The 16,776-nt window shown below is 35.7% G+C and overlaps 2 protein-coding genes across 2 annotated transcripts in view; both read right to left on the reverse strand.

Annotated features, from left to right (window-relative positions):
- Nucleotides 1-13: 13 nt before the first annotated feature.
- On the reverse strand, nt 14-11,020 carry gfral (GDNF family receptor alpha like). The gene is made up of 10 exons (XM_036126016.1): nt 11,009-11,020; nt 9,840-10,008; nt 9,527-9,649; nt 7,811-7,966; nt 7,580-7,639; nt 5,039-5,354; nt 1,882-2,141; nt 1,714-1,794; nt 1,521-1,602; nt 14-1,388 (listed from the first exon to the last, which is right to left on the reverse strand). Exons 1-10 carry the CDS (start codon nt 11,018-11,020, stop codon nt 1,325-1,327), a joined length of 1,323 nt encoding a protein of 440 aa, XP_035981909.1. The 3' UTR covers nt 14-1,324.
- A 2,110-nt stretch (nt 11,021-13,130) lies between these two features.
- hcrtr2 (hypocretin (orexin) receptor 2) overlaps nt 13,131-16,776 on the reverse strand; it is a 55,466-nt gene continuing 51,820 nt past the window's right edge. Inside the window, exons 5-8 of the mRNA XM_036126862.1 lie at nt 16,429-16,649; nt 16,077-16,198; nt 13,641-13,823; nt 13,131-13,343 (exon numbers count right to left, since the gene is read on the reverse strand). Of these exons, the coding sequence (XP_035982755.1) occupies nt 13,654-13,823; nt 16,077-16,198; nt 16,429-16,649 (513 nt within the window). The 3' untranslated portion in view covers nt 13,131-13,343; nt 13,641-13,653. The remainder of the gene's footprint in view (nt 13,344-13,640; nt 13,824-16,076; nt 16,199-16,428; nt 16,650-16,776) is intronic.

The following is a 16,776-nucleotide window of genomic DNA, read 5'->3' on the forward strand; positions in this document are numbered from 1 at the left end:
CTGATTGAATTTGACTTTGGAAAGTGCCTTGAGATGACATGTATCATGAATTGACGCTATATAAATAAAATTGAATTGAACTGAGCTATTTTGTAATTTGATGTCAGTAAAATGACAGCTGTGCTGTTAACTCAAATGCTTGTTAGACACATTAGTGAACAAATAGCAGAATGAAGACAGGGACACTTATAGAGGTCAGTCCCAGGGCCGTAGAAAAAGGGCCAGAGAACATATTTAAAACAGATCAGACGTTTGCTTTGGTTGAACTGAGGTTGCTATCTGGATGTATTTCTTTGCCTGCTGCTTTTTCAAACAAATTTTCATGGTCTTAACTCCTTGGTGCAATCAAGTCCATTTGTACACTAGACAATATGAATTGAATAAATATACAAAAAGTAATAACTTTATTAACTCTACACTTGCAGTTTTAATATACATCAATGATGTAAAAATCTAATTTTTAAAATTCCCTCAAGTATTATTGTCTCATGAATAAATAAACATGTGATCTGTAAGCTATAAAGCACATGCAACACAATGTCAGTATTACAATAATATGATAACAACAATATTCTATGTTTGAAGGCATTTTAAAAATGTACCAGTTACTTTTCATCTTTGACTGAAGATTTTTCGGTTTTATTTGTAATCAAAAGCTGATAACCAAACAAAGTTTCAGAAGTTTGTTCAAATAAAGATGTGCATTCCTTGACTGACTAACCTTGACTAATCTAAATTATGTTGTCAGCCAGTTCCTTTTTGGAAATTGTTTATGTGCCAAATTGTATAGGGTATGATGTACTCAATGACAGAATTGGGCGATGAACTTGTGATTTAGGCATGTACACACTGCACAAGAAGAGTTTACTCAATGCGGACAGTGAATCAGACAATACCATACATCTCTTTCTTTCCCCTTAACAATTATGCATAACTTGTGTCACTGTATTGAAAAAAAACTCCTCAAAAATATATTTTCGTAAAAATTTAAAAAGGAAGTCCAAACACAACCATCTTTCTAGTTAAAATCAAGAGGTCTAGTGACAGATGGTATTATTTATGAAAAGTCCTCAGACAAAACAGAGTCGACTGGGACCAGCTTCAAGTCATAGAAAATGTGTTTTCTTTCAGTTTAATTAAGTTTGCGTGAACTTAACTGCTAAATCAAGGGCTCTCTTTTTATATACATAAAACCTTTCAACTTTATGTTCCATTGAACATCACGAAAATGTTAGCCATGCAAGTGAATAAAATTTATTGAATAAGCTGAACCACATAAAATGTCAAGCTGAATAAAAAAAAAGAACTTTGTGGGTATATTACATTATAAAATAACACGATTCGCCTTCATGGGATGGTTAAGTTTTGTTTGATCTCTCCTTTTCAACCTAAAAGAAAGAACAATGAAAAAGGTTTTTCGTTTGTTATTTTTGCTGCTACATCAGAGGAACAACAGATTTATATATATATATATATATATATATATATATATATATAAATTTAGAAAATAATTGACATACCACATCTTGCTGAGAAAAACCAGTGGTGATAATATGAAAATTCCAGCAAAAAACAAAGCGGAAAAAAGATACAAAAGGTAACCTAAAAAACAAAAACAAAACATTGTTGACAAAATTCATTTACATTTGTTTTGGTATTCAGTATAAAAATGTAAAATTAGTTAAGATGGTAGAAATTTAAATGGGGATTTACCATGCCACCACATCTGAGGCTGATCTGATTGATTCACCACAGGTGGTTTTGAAGGGCCATCACTGTTTTCCACCAATTTGACTGAAAGACAAAAACGGTTATTGAAATTATCCAATTATCCCAAACTACAATTTGAACGGATTCTTGGAAATAAAAAACCCTACTCACTGAAGTGGAGTCTGTTATGAAATACTTCAAGAATCATGTTGCACATCCGTAGATGATCGCTGTGCACTCCTTTGCAAGTGCAAGGGTGGTGAAGCACTGTGCCCAAAGTAGCCAAGAAGGCCTTTTTACATTCAGAGTTTGCTCCAAGGATAAGAGATGGATCTTTAAGTGTGAAGCATTCATCTTCTTGGAGATTTCGTTCACTGCACAGTGTTTCTTCGTGGTTCCAACACTTGACTTGGAGAGTTTTTAAGAGATATCTGATAAATCAGAGGGAAAAAGAGACATAATGTCAGCCATATTTTAAGATTTCTACATTTATAACAATTCTACTTTTCTAAGAAAGGATTTCTACCAACTTCCATTGTAAACTGAATTTGTCTGCATTGTAATATAGAAAGGTACTGAAAACACCAATACATTTCTTAGTAACTATATTTCTAATGAGGCTGAGATTCCCATCAGATACCAGTGATAACCCAGGTTATCCCACCATACAAGGAAAACTTCTCAGAAGAATAAAGACATTAAGTTATGAGTAATTAGGTGGAATAGCACAGGGAATATGTTTCGAACTCATGAAGAATGAAAGCTGTAAAAAAAAAAAAAAAAAAACATTATAGAGCCAAGAAAACAAAGCTAAAATCATAGTGTGGCGGTAGTGCAGGGGCAGGGCGTGTGAGGCCATGGTCCTGGACGTGATCATTCCAGGTTCGACTCCCGCCCCTTGGACCTTTGCTTCGTGTCTTCCACCACTCTTGCAACCTTTTTTCCTTTCAGTCCACTTTCAAATAAAGGTCACTAGTGCCACAAAATAAAAACAGGCAGTATTTATGGAGTTATCCGTCCTTTATCAGTATAAAGATATTTTGTAAAAATCATCTCCAGAGGTTCTATAGGAGTCCCAAGGACAGAGCCGGCTTTCTTTATTGAAGAAGCTCAACAAGCTTTCTTTAAGTCAATTGCATCTGTCCAACAGATGATAGCAGAAGAGATAATATGCTACACAACAGGAAATATCTGCAGCATCTTGCTACAAACACTGAACCCTCTAAGCTTCTTCAAGAAGTCCAGCCTACTCTGTCCCTTATACACTGTACTGAAATGACCTTTAGACTGTTTTGTGTCAGGGATGATGTAACGGTAAGATTATCCCATCAAGGACTGGAAATAGACTGATGTTTGGTTCAAATGACATGACAGTATTATATTTCTAATAGTATTATATTTATATGATATTCATGACATCTGTCAGCATTGGCTATGCACAGAGGTCAAGACTCCACAGCTTAAGAAAATGCCTGTTTAAGCATGTTTGAAGTTTGCTGCAGAGCATCAGACTTTGAAATACTGGTAAAAGCAGAATTGAACTGAAATCATTGCACACACCTATTTGGTGGAGAAAGAGATTGGCAGACCAAACAGGTCTTACCAACAATGAAGTTTGGAAATGGGAATATCATGGTGTACAGTTGGGTTTTACTATATTGCGGTTATATGGAGATATTTAGTGAGATATTCTTGATACAAATCCAAAGATGAAACAAGGTAGATCTTTAAGCAAGGCAAGAATTGCAAATAAATAGCCAAGGAAACTTTCAATTGCTGACAAAGAAAGAAATTAAAGCAACTAGAATTGTTGAGGCAATTATCCAACTTCAAATCAACTGGAAATCTACAGAAAAGCAGAAGATCAGGGTGCATAAGGAAGGCCCCAAGATCTTTCAAGGTTTAAAGACAGCTAAATGTCACATCTGAGTAATGAATGAGTACAGCTTCTCCACAAAGAAGAAATCTTGAAACTTTAATTTTCAGCAAAGGCTTTTGTATGCCCTGTGTATGTATATATTACCCAGTTTGTTGCAAATTACTATCTAGTGTCAATTAATTTTTTAGACCCATTAAAAATCTATTTATATTTATGTATAATGACTTATTTTTGTCACTGTACTGAGGTTTGAACAAGATTGTATTGGACTGTATTGGTTTTATAGTTTGTGTATGAATTTTGCCCATTTGTCTTGTAAAATTCCTTGGTGTGACATCGGTTTTGAATTGTTGATATAAATAAATGAAATAAAATAATCTTTCTATATGAGTTCTAGTTGCTAAAAGGAGATTTTCTAATGGATGCAGATAACAAATCAAGTACATTTTGTAAAACCAGAAAATGTTGCTTCTGCTGATCTGGACCTTTGATGTTATGTCACTGCCATCTACTTGTGGAAAGAGGGAATGGACAGCAAAATTAAAAAAAAGGGTTAGTATTACAGGCATTGCCACAGGCAGAAGGGATTTTCCCTATTTAGTTGAGTATCACAAAAAAGAGCTCATAATCATCGATTATTTGACAACCGGCTCTCCTACTACAGAGAGCCGGTTGTCAAATCAACTACTCCACTCGATCTCACTGATTTTCTACTTCTAACAATTCTGACTCCCACTCCCTGCTTTAAAGATTCATGTCAAAAGCCTATTTCTGTTTCAGCTTTTAAGATGTCAGAGGGTTCTCTAATGACAGGCATATAAAGATAGTTTCAACAACATTATCATGGGTCTCTGCAAAGAGATAAAAAAGATATTCATTATTGATTTCATCATTTTCACAGCCAAAGGCGTATTTAACTAACACTCAGACACTGGTACTCAAAGTGGTTCTCCCCTTTTCCTGCCTGTTAAAATCCTTGGTACTTTAAAACTGGGGTTGGTGTTAATTTTCTTCCTGATTATCTATAATAATTGGCTGATTCCTTTCTTCTTAAATCTCAGCTTATTTTATTTCTGCTGCTCGAGCCTTATTTCCTGATGCAATGTTACTTCCTGCTTCATCAGTTCTCTGTGGCAGGCTCCTAAAAATCCTGCATATAAATCTATTGTGTCCCAACAAATAATTGGCATTTCCTTTTGGGTTTTTCTCAGGGTGTGGATTTTTAATACTAACATTGATGGTCATTTTTGTCATTGCAACATGCATTCCAACGAAATGTGTCCTCTGCATTTACATTGTGCGGCGTACAGTAGCAGCCCACAAGGTAAGCTTGTGTTGTGAATGCTCCCCCACATTACAACACAAGTTTACCTCTATTCATAAATTATCCATCTTATCACCATATTCACCACTGGCACTTTTTTGCTCTTGGACTGGAGAACCACGTACCTGCAGTTACTGTCCTGAACACACTGAATGAGCCTTTCTTGACAGATCCTTGTCTCCACTCCACACGCCCCGCTCTGCAGACCGGATTTCATTTGCTTACAGCTTTGATCTGAATTATCACAGTCGCACATCACCAGCATCTCGGCAGACTGTTGGGGCATTCCTCCATAGAACTGTTGAATTTCCCGCCGACACCTTTCACTGTCACACTGTTCAACCATGCATGCTTGAAGAACAGGTGTGAGGTGCCTGTTGCAAACAGACTCACTCACGCAAAGACCGATTCGGTCCACACAGGATCCAGGACCTTCATACACTGCAAAAGGGATATTATGTTCAGTTGTCATACAGGGAGAATTAGTGATGAACATGTCATTGGGCTTATTAATACGAACTTTGAGCCAGATATCGGTAACAATTGAAGCAGTTTGGAAAAACCTATTCAAATTAGTCCTAATATTACATTACATAAAAGGACAGCAGTATTAACTGTTAAGAACTTGAAGAAAATGGAAAAAGGCAAAAAAGACAAGAACAGTTTTGAAAATGTTCTGTATTTAGAGTCCTGCTCCTTATTAATACAAATTAACATCAGATTGCAATATTCCAGATGTGGAGTTAATGTACACATGTAACAGAAAAAAACAATGGATGGATGATGCCATTGCGGAGTTTAGAGGAGGAATAGTTCTGTGCAAATCACCCATAAAGCACCACACTAACATGAAGTTTGGAGTGGGAACATCATCCATAGCATACATGATATTGCATTAAGCTCAATTAAGAGAATGATAACAGAAAGATTTACTGAAAGATTCTTAACATTTTGTGGCTGAATCTATGGTTTCACAGAAAAGAAATGGAGCTGCGCAAATGGTCCAGTAATTCATTGAACTTGATTTCAATTAAATGTGTAGTGGACAATCTTTTTCAGCTTTGAGTTCCAGAGTATTGCTGTATCTATTGGTTGTCCAACATGTCAATCATTGTGACGCGCTCACATAACAGCAGTGTGCATGCACGCTCCTTGGCAGTTTCTAATTGCTTGCTGCATTGTGCACCACTAGTGTTTATGTATCCAGTTAGCTTCGGTGTTAGCCGTTCATTGTAGCACCGCTGCACTCACTGTATACTTTGAAGATGGCGGAGAGTTGCAAGAAGCAACCTGTCTTACAAATTTAGCAGAAGAAGAGGAAGGCCTCAGTATAAAGAAATGAGTTTATGGTGGATTCCTTCACACAACCCCCCTGCCTGTGCATGCACGCAATTATTCAAAAAGGGACTTTGGCGATTCTTACTTAAATTTCCCCAAAAATGGCACCATCAGGACTCAAAGACAGTCTGTGTGGAAGAAAGGGTCCAAAATCTTATCTGCGCAATGCATGAAAGCTCTTTCTCTATTTAGGACTTGAGACTTTGACTATCAATGGCTGTCAAAGGGTTTTCTACAAAGCATTTAATAAAATTGGGTCAGCATGTGTAACATTTATCCCCTGTGTCATTCCCTCTTTTTTACACATAAGCTAACGTATGTGCATATTTGCAAAGGTGGGTAGTAACTGGTCTCATTTACATATAATTGAGTAACTTTATGAACAATATGTAATTTAAGGAGTAGCGATACTTGAGTTATATTATCACTCAAGTATCGCTACTCTTACTTGACTAAGATTTCTGACTACTGTGAGAATACCTACTGCAAGTAACTTCACGAATAAAGAACTGACTTGTTTAAACTAAAAATGGACCAGAGAGACAAAAACCTAGAGTTTATGTTAAAGTGAGACTTCTTATTTTTACACAAACTTTGTTATTTTAAAGTTATTTTCTATCTGCTGAGCTAGATATTGTCATTGGACGTAGTTTTCACTGTTCTAACATGCTGTATGTGCATTAACTGCTGTAAGTGTTGCTTTCGAGTTTAATGTTGAAAAAAAGATTTAGAATAGTGTGTCTTCTGCCTGAATTTGTTATTTTGCAATAATGTTATTCTCGGTATAGTTTTTCATTTTTGTCTTTAAAAGTTAAAATTTGTGTATAACCTTATATTTTTGTCTGTGCGATTATATCATTTTTAGATATTAAATCATCAGCTGTTATGATTAGTTACTCAGTACTTCAATAGCCTTCTTACTGTATACTTATTTTACTGTGACTTGAGTAATTTCATGGCTGACAACTTTTTTACTTTTACTTGGGTAAAATAAAATGTTGAAGTAGTGCTACCCTTACTTGATTATAAAATGTTTAGCTACTCTACCCACCTCTGCACGTGTACGGATTTTGCGTATGTGGAACAATGTCTACGGCTAGTTTAAAAATGTACAAGATAAATTGGCATCACTAAAAAAATATTTTCTCCGCATTTATTCAGTATGAACAAGCTTGTCCAAAACTGTCCAATTCAAATAATATATGTGCCGATTATTTAGGTCGTTACAGACATCTGCTTTGAAGTTCATTATCAATATGCCAGTTAGAAATACATCTACAGTATTCCCCACTGTTCTATCAAGATCATAATAAATGAATCATTTTCACCATTGTCCGCCAATTTACTCGATTTCCAGTCAGTCTGTGTGATCCTCCTCTGCTGGTTTCCTGTTCAAACAGGATTGGTTTGCAAACAACAAATATATATTAAACTGTGCTTTTCTGTACACATTCCACAATACAACAAGCATTGTTTATATATCATATAACCTTTAGTAAACAAAACCACATGATTCCAAACATTAATGCTAAACAAAAGCATGAATGAGAACTCAGCACCTGGCTTTTGGAGGCATTGTGTGGCCAGTACTTGTATGGAGTCACAGAGCTCCTCCTCCCATGTACACACACACCCTTGCAGGGATGGAAATTGGTCCAGTGCAGTCTGGATGGTCAAGTTACAGCCCTCTGAGCCCTTTATTTGGCACCTGTCATCTTGAATATCACAAACAGTGGAGTAAGGCAGATAAACAGGGTTTTCATAAGCTGGTGAGGTCTTTGGGTAACAGGTGTTTTGTACCTCATGTGCCAGCTGCTTTACACGTTATGTCAGTTTTGGCGATGTAACATGTTATTGATCTGGTCTTTATAAAGCTCTACCATTATTCAAACATAACCCACCGCCACCACCACAACAGCCCCAGAACACATTGTACGCTGACATTAATCATTTAAAAAAGCTGAGGTTAAAAAGTACAGGCTGACTTCTGATTTAGTACAGTCCTGAAAACACAAGTTACTTACAAAATTGAAGCTGTAGGTGACTTCCATTTTTTTAACCATGTATATTCAGATTGGGGATGAAATTATAAAAAAATTTATGATAACAGTAATAATTGTTTTCTTTTTATATTTTGTTTTTGTTTGTTGTTTCCTGTTAGTGTATTTTAAAATACAATTACCAATAAACCAGTGGGTGATGACAGCAATATTAGTTCAAGGATTTCAAAATTTCAGGTAATTGTATTATCCCAGACTGGCAATAAATTGGATATATTTTAAGTACCAAAGAACAACAAATGTCAAAATGTGGTTTTGGGTTTTGCAACTGTGCTAGTTTGCTAACAGGTTGCAGTCTACCCACTTGTGCAGCTCACAGCCTTTGCAGAGTCAGTACATTTTAGCCACATGTTTAACCTGTTCAGAAGGATCAGGTTTGTTTGTTCACATAGTTTTAAACACAGTGGTTTTCATTCCTGGTCATCAGGACCCACTGCCCTGCATGCTTTAGGTGGTTCCCTGCGTCCACACACACCCAACTTAAATAAACTGGTGATGAAGGGGCCTCTGCTGCCCATGATGGCTGCTTGGGACGTCATGCAATCATTTAATTTAAGTGTGCTTGGTCAGAGACACATTTAAAACATGTAGAAGAGTAGGTCCTCAGGATTAAAAACAGGACCAAAAACAGGACTTTTTGGGTAACTTGAGCAGTAGTAGGATGGCCAAAATAATACTGTTTTTCTTTTTCAGATTCCAGAGTGTCTACTTTGTTGAAGAAGAAAAAAAACAGTGCAATGTAGACAAACTAAGACATCCCTTAATTAAAATTTTTTGTTTCTATATTATTTTCCTTTGTATGTATCTGCATGCTTCCATATGCCTGTCACTTTGCTTCTGGTACATCTGAATTTCCCTCTGATGGGACATTAAAGGGTATTTCTATTCTATTCTATTCTATTTCAAAATAACATGTAATACAATGTTTCTACTAACAACAATAATTCTAATAATTATACAATGTTGAGCATTACATTTATATACTGCCAAAAAAAAATCTTAGTGTATTAACTTCAGGTTGCAATATTACTTGCATATTTTCAATTAATGTAAAACAAAACTGACTCAAACTGACGCAACATCCTTACGTCACTTCATCCCTTCTTCAGCGGTTTCAAATTCCTGAATCTCTTATAAAAAGGGACAGTTTTTAATTGTGCAAATCCAGCTGCAAGCCTATAATAAGTCTTATGTTATTATCATTTTTACACTCACAGTTGCCGGTGTCCAACGCCTGCTCACAGCTGCATAAATCTGACATGCAGGTTTCCACTGAAGCCAAACATTCAGAAGCTGAAGAGGAGATGCTTACACTGGGAATCTGAAGTAAGACAATTCCTGAAATGCACATCGCAATCATTTGTTTATTCTTTTCAGTTTTGGTACTCAACTATACTGATGATAAATACATAGAAAAGTAAATGCTGGTCTAGTTAACAAGCTGTAATGTAACAACATTTAGCAGCTAAAGACAATCAAAGTTTGTTTTCCTAATTTGTCATAACCTATTCTGATGAAGTTTACTCACCAAGAACGACTGCAGCCTCCAGATGTATCAGCTGCATGTTGGCTGCTGTGAGGACGACTGAATCCTCCCTGCACCTGACCCATCCCTCTCTGTGGTGTTGCAGCTTAAGCAGAGATTCACCACCCACAGAGTCAACAGGATGTAACACATTTATTACAGCCTGAACCCGCTACTTGTCACCCAAAAACAAAACAAACCCAAAGGGGAGACATTTCAAATTTCCTTACACAGTTGCAACTGCAGTTTTAAGAGGTTTGAGTAAAGTATTCTGTAGATCAATACATGCAATTTTATCTAGCTATTTTCCCTGTATCCTCTCACTTTTATTCTCAACACTTCAACTTCCCCAATATATATATATATATATATATATATATATATATATATATATATATATATATAGAGAGAGAGAGAGAGAGAGAGAGAGAGAGAGAGAGAGAGATAGATAGATAGATAGATAGATAGATAGATAGATAGATAGATAGATAGATAGATAGATAGATAGATCGATCATGTATTTTCTCACCAAATGAAGTAATTCAACTTTCATTGTTCTCCTTTGGATACCTCCAAGAGTTTTATTTATGTATTTTCAGAATCAATGGCTCTGTCTTAATTTTGAGCTTTTGGAAAGCTGTCTGTGTTGTGCTCCCGTAAACCTGATTACTTACCTGTTTCACGTGATTGAGCCATTCGAATTACATGGCCTAGTTAAACTATTCATACTCCTTGGACATTTTTAGGTATTGTCATGTTACAACTATGAAGGTTCAAAGTCTTTTATTAAACTTTTATGCGACAGACCAAAACAAAGTAAGGCATCATCATGACGCAAAAGAAATCATGAGGCTTAAAACATTTTTCAAGCTCAGCTCTGGATGTATTTTTAGGGCTGTTACCCTGCTTGAAGATAAAGCTCTTTCTGTCTCAAGTAATTTGCTGCTTCCAACAGGTTTTCCTATTGCCCTGGGTTTTAACTCCACTTATCATCCCTTCGACTCTCACCAGATTTGTCTCTTGCTGCAGAAAATGCCCAGAACATGATGCTTCCTCCAAGATACTTGACAGTGGGCATTGTGTCCTTCTGTGATGGATTGGAGACCGGATGGATGGATGGATGGATGGTGTGTTCCAGGTGATAGCCTTATGCAAGTGAACCAATTGAGCACCTTCTTCCACATGTTGTATCTTGCCACTGCTCCATAAAGGTTAAATCTTTAATGGGCACAATTAACTGTTGTCCTGTCAACTGATTCAGCCAGGTGAGCTGCAGATCTCTCCAGATCGTCCAGGATCATGAGCCTCCCATCTGTATCTCAGATTAATGTTATCCTTGTCTGACCTGTCAGTTTAATTGGATACGAATGTCTTCACACGCTAGCAGTTCTCCATTCTTGGTGATGGACTGAATAGTGCTCCATGGGATGTCCAAAGTTTTTTGACTTTCAATAATGCTCTCTCTCAAGCCTTTGAGGCTTTCACAGAACAAATGTATTTACACTGAGAATAAACTACAAGGCAATTAATTAGCTTGATTTTAGGGTAAACGCTGTTTATGTTTGTAGTTGTAACGTGACAACATGTAGGAACATGTAAGACATTAGGTATGTCATGTCGTAGTGTGAATGATTTAAATACAGCCAGGATAAAGAATCTTACAAATATTAATAAAAAAAAGATATCTGAATTTACAAAGTAAATGCTAATCAATTCACCATAAAGCACTGAAAAACAATAAAATCAGATTCTGCAGCATAGCTCATGCTGAGCCACATGTGGTGCAAGCAAATAGTATGATTATGCATGATTTCACAAGAACACATGGCACCCAATGAAAGGAGAACATTCTGATTACGATCTTGATGAAGCACAAGCAGTAAGGTGCAGTTTGTTGGTTGCAGCATTGTGTGGTTTTCTTTCTCACTGTGGAGAAAAGGATTTTGAAAACTGTACTTATTCAAGTCATTCGGGAAAAAATATTTAATAAAACACAGTGGAAATCATGAGCTGAATTTCATAGTGTACACAATAAACTCCTACAGAGTGAGCTAGAGTAAAAGAAAGTGAAAGTAAACCCTGAACTGATTTGACAGGAATAATATACACTGAAAAAAATAATTTATTGATAAAGGACATACTGTGTAAACACATTGATCAGCGAGCTTAACACTTATCAACTTGAACGAAGAACAGGTAAAACGCTATAAAGCAAATTGACAATCACAATAACACTGTATAAATTGCAAACATTAGGAAAAGATCAAAGTACAACACAAAATAACAGACTAAGTAACAAAATACACTCTCAGTGAGGAGATACAAGAATCTGTGTTTAAATAAACAAATCTCAAAATACTAAAAACCTTTACATGGATGCCAAAATCTTAAAGCATTAACATCAAAAATCTAGATAGCTAATAATCAAAATATGATTTTTTTAAACCTTAGATTTAACATTGAGGTATAATTATCCCAACAAATATAAAGCAATAAATAAAAAAAAATAATTAATATAATCACAATTAGTCTCAACAAAGAGAGTTTAACAAGCTGATAAGAAATGCAGGTTTAGCACAAGTCAATGAACAGAAATCAAGCAGGTCCATTGAAGTTAATTTTCCTCTTTGTTTTCTTTGATTACAACATGACTTGACTTGATTTTCCTTTCAAGTCTAATTCTTTGTATTTGACAAATGCTTTTCCCATCCTTTTTTTCCCCCATTTCATCATATGCAGTGATTTCATTCATAAATATCATTGATTAAACAATTATCAATGTAATTTCTATTCATTTTGTTCAGTTCAGTGTTTTGAGTTCATGTGAAATATCTTCCACAAAACAAAAAGCTACATGATAACCCATCATTCGTCAGATTTTTTTGACAATATTTTTTAAGAATTTTTTTCTGACAGAAATCTTCTTAATGGTAAATAAAGACAAGTTCATAGAAGGCTGCATAAGTTTTGTCCTCAAAACACAATTCTCCACCAGTCTGCAGCTATGCCTTTGACCGTTTTTTCAGATCCTTCTGACTGCCTGGCTGCAGTTTGCTCCTGAGATTTTCTTTGAGTTCAACCCTTTATTTAGTGTTTTTGTTTGCCTGTTCTGAACCTTTGATTTTCTTTATTTGCATTTCCTATCTTTCTGGAACTGGGCCCTTCTGAACTGTGACATTATCTGTGATCTGTATATATATATATATATATATATATATATATATATATATATATATATATATATATATATATATATATATATATCTATATATATATATATATATATATATATATATATATATATTGGAATATATATATGGGATTACAGCTTTTCACCATCGCTTATGCTGTAGTTTGAGTTTTGCATGTTTTACCCTGATACTGTTTCCATAATTTCATTTAGTCTCATGTCCCATCTGTAGCCTTTTACAAGCAAAACCTGTTAAAGTTCTCTTGGTCCAGCACCAGCTCCTCCTCTAGTGCAGAAACAAATAAATACATTGTTTTCTGAAACAGAAGATATTTATACAGTAAATAAATGTATAGTGAACATAGTTGTAATACAGATAGAAAAGAGATCTTGTTATCTGTGCGTGTAGTGAAATACATAAACACTGGACATCCATGTTGTGTGTTTTTCAAAAAATACATTTCTAAAGAGTTATTTTTCCTAACATCTCATATTTTTCTTTAATATCTCATCTTTTGTAGCAGCAAGTCCTTTTAAAAAAATGAGTTTGCACATTCTTCATGTGAGCCTCAATGATCCCCATGTCCCTGGGATTGGACCTATGAACTTCTCACCTGGAATAAAAGGCTACACAATCTGGTCTGATAACCGTGACAGGTTGTCTGCATTATTAACTTGAGTTGACATGGACTTTCGGCTGTCTCTGTTCGCTGTGGTCCTCGTTCTCATATTGTAATCCTGCCGTTGCCCGCACCAAGTGCAAGAAAATGCAGATTTAAACTCTTCACGGAACTTACCTGAAAAAAAAAAGCCAAGAATACTAAATTAGTTTACCTTATGCATTGGATCATGAACATTGGTGCTTTTTAATTTTCTCTGTAATAGCAAAAGTATTCACATCCGTCTACCTTTTTTTTCTTTTACATTTTGTCACAAAAAAAAAAAACAATTTTAATTTGATGTCATAGATCAACGCAGGTTAGTGGATAACTGTAGGATGGAAGAAAAATAAAACATTCATGAAAAGCAGTTTTAATATGTAGATCGTCACTGATACTCCTAGATAGTCTCTATCTAGTCTCTCTTTATGTGTTGCTTAAATAGGGTAAGTACAGTCCATCTCTGTGTGAATAAAACTCAGTATAAATACAGCTGCTCTGTAAATGCTCAACATTTTGTTTGAGAAAAAACAGCAGGAGCACACCAGAAACATTGGGGTTGAAATTGTGGAGAACCTCAAAACAGGGTTAGTTTATAAAACCATATCCCAAACTTCAAACATCACAGAGAGCACTAATCAATCCATTATCAGAAATTGTAAATGGTATGCTACAATTATTAATCAAACAAGACATTTTTATCTACCTAAACTGATAAGGAAGCCAGATAAGGACAGCACTAACCAGAGACGCAGCAAAGAGGGGCATGGTAACTGGAGAAGCTGCAGACACCAATTTCTAAAGTGTCTGTCTGTCAATAGGGCAATCATTAGTCCAATTTTAATTTTGGAAATTATCTAGCAAACATGCCAGGTGGTCTTCTGGTGGAAGCATGCCACATTACCAAGAAAACAAAATTTTGGATTACAAGCCGTTTTAGATATGGGCAATCTGGCTCAAGGTCACACCACAGGCTGAGATTATGTTAGGGAGACAAATCAGTGGCTTTTCATTGCTTATTGAGCAAGCCAGTCCATTGGGACGCTAATGGTGATGGTGTTTTATCTGCTTTAAAGTTCTTATTTATATTATTTAAGGGATAATTTACAAGTACTCTGAAAGGAATTCGGTGTTCATGATTTAATTTTAATTGTATTTGTTTATTTATCTGGACAACAACAAAAAAAGATTTTTTTCGCCAGATCCTAGCTTTTTTCAGGGAATTTACAGCTGCAACGCGTCAATTATCGATTATTATTATTATTATTATTATTATTATTATTATTATTATTATTATAACAATTTCAAAGCGCTCTGGTTCAAGCTGAAAAGTTTATTTAATTAAATTTGACTTGCTGTTTTGGCTGGATGGAGCTAACGCTAGGACCTAGTATACACTGGGTTGCCGGTTCAATCCCCTGCTCTGACTGGCACAGTCGTTGTGTCCTTGGGCAGAATTGCCTGCTGGCGGTACTCAGAGGGCCTGGTGGCGCCGTTGTATGGCAGCCCCTGCCCCAGGACAGACTGATCACCCAATATATTCTCATTGCAAGAAAGCTGGTCAGAGGTAATGGGAAGATGGATGGAACTAATTACAAGGTGTTCCTGGAAGACATGCAAGAAGCTGCAAAACCAAAAAAAATATTTCATGCTAAACATGCAGTCAAAACTATGTATTTGTCCATTTTTTTTTCCAGATCACAGCATATTCAGGTGTTAAAATGCCCAATCAACGTCTGGACTTCAATGTTATTGATAAGCTGTGATAACTAAGAATTGAAAACTGATGTTAACAGACACTTGACATCCAATCTGACTGAGCTTGAGCAACATTTTTAAAAGAGCATTGGGAAACAATTTATCTCTATACATGAATGTGCAAACCTGTTAGAGAAATACCCAAAAAAGACAGAAAAGGGTAACTTTACACAACACTGACTCAGAGGGGCTCTGAATCTTTTAAATATAAATTATTTTACAAATATGAATCTTTCAGATTCATATTTGTAAAATATATTTGACTGCCATTTGTCCTTTTCTTTCCACTTTTTTTTTTGTTTTGTGAAGTTTGCGCTTGTAATATGAACAAATCTGAAAATGTTCACATTTTGACATTGTAACTTCATAATCCCCTTGAGACTCTACGTATGTTTCTGTGCTCATCGTTAATAGCTTGAAATCATGTCAGTATGAGAGTCAGGATACAAAAAAAACAAACAAAAGACTAAATATATAAATAAAATACTGCATAAGTTTGATTATCGACACACTATGGAGGGGTACTCTGAAAAAATGAGTATTGTTGACATAAAATTGTTCACTAGAGGGCAGTAATAAACCTGTTCTTCCTATAAAGGAACTGTGAGAGAAAAAGGAGATAGAAAGACTCACCACTCAGAAAATTATAGATGATGGGATTTGCTGCACTGTTGGCGTATATTAACCAGTGTGAGAAAGTGAACCATGCATATATTGTTTCTCTGTCGTTTGTGTTCTTAAAGGTCCCAAAGACCCTGGAGGAATAGAAGGTAGGATGAGATTAGGTACAGAGTTCTTTTTTTGCATGTGCTGCATTGTGAAAAAAAGAAATCTGTCTTGTATTCAAAAGCCTGCATCAGTCACAAAGATGAGAGAGAAATTATTCAAAATAATAATTGTGATGTATAAGTCCCTTTTACTTTGGTTTAGTCTTCATTTTCATTGCCTTTTGATGCTGTAAAGGAAGAGCCGGAGAGATTATTACCTTTTCATGATATTGAGCACGCTGATCGGTAAGTAGCAGAGAGCAAACACAAAGAGCACAACCATCAGCATGCGAGCTGTTTTGCGTCTGGCTCTGATTTGTTTGATCTCAGCGGTAACTGTGCTCGTCCTCACCCTCACAGACTCTCCCGATCCTGAACCCGGAGCCGAGCATCGGAAAGTCCTCCAGTTCCTCTGAATCACTGACGTGTTTCCTGGAATCTGTTTATTGAATATATGCAAATATCAGAGCCTTAAAACCAATAATACAAACATTAAAAAAATAACAGAATATGCAATATTTATATCTGGCTTTATGAGACCAGGAAGGTGTGGCTTTTCGGTGTCA

The sequence above is a fragment of the Fundulus heteroclitus genome, chromosome 22, assembly GCF_011125445.2.
Source record: "Fundulus heteroclitus isolate FHET01 chromosome 22, MU-UCD_Fhet_4.1, whole genome shotgun sequence".
Taxonomy (NCBI): domain Eukaryota; kingdom Metazoa; phylum Chordata; class Actinopteri; order Cyprinodontiformes; family Fundulidae; genus Fundulus; species Fundulus heteroclitus.

What these genes read in the sequence shown, in the direction of transcription:
- gfral (XM_036126016.1), bottom strand. An exon ending in ACAATGCCTCCAAAAGCCAG is followed by an intron (nt 7,640 to 7,810) that starts GTGCTGAGTTCT and finishes CTGTTTGAACAG; the next exon opens with GAAACCAGCAGAGGAGGATC. An exon ending in GTTCAGGACAGTAACTGCAG is followed by an intron (nt 2,142 to 5,038) that starts GTACGTGGTTCT and finishes CTGATTTATCAG; the next exon opens with ATATCTCTTAAAAACTCTCC.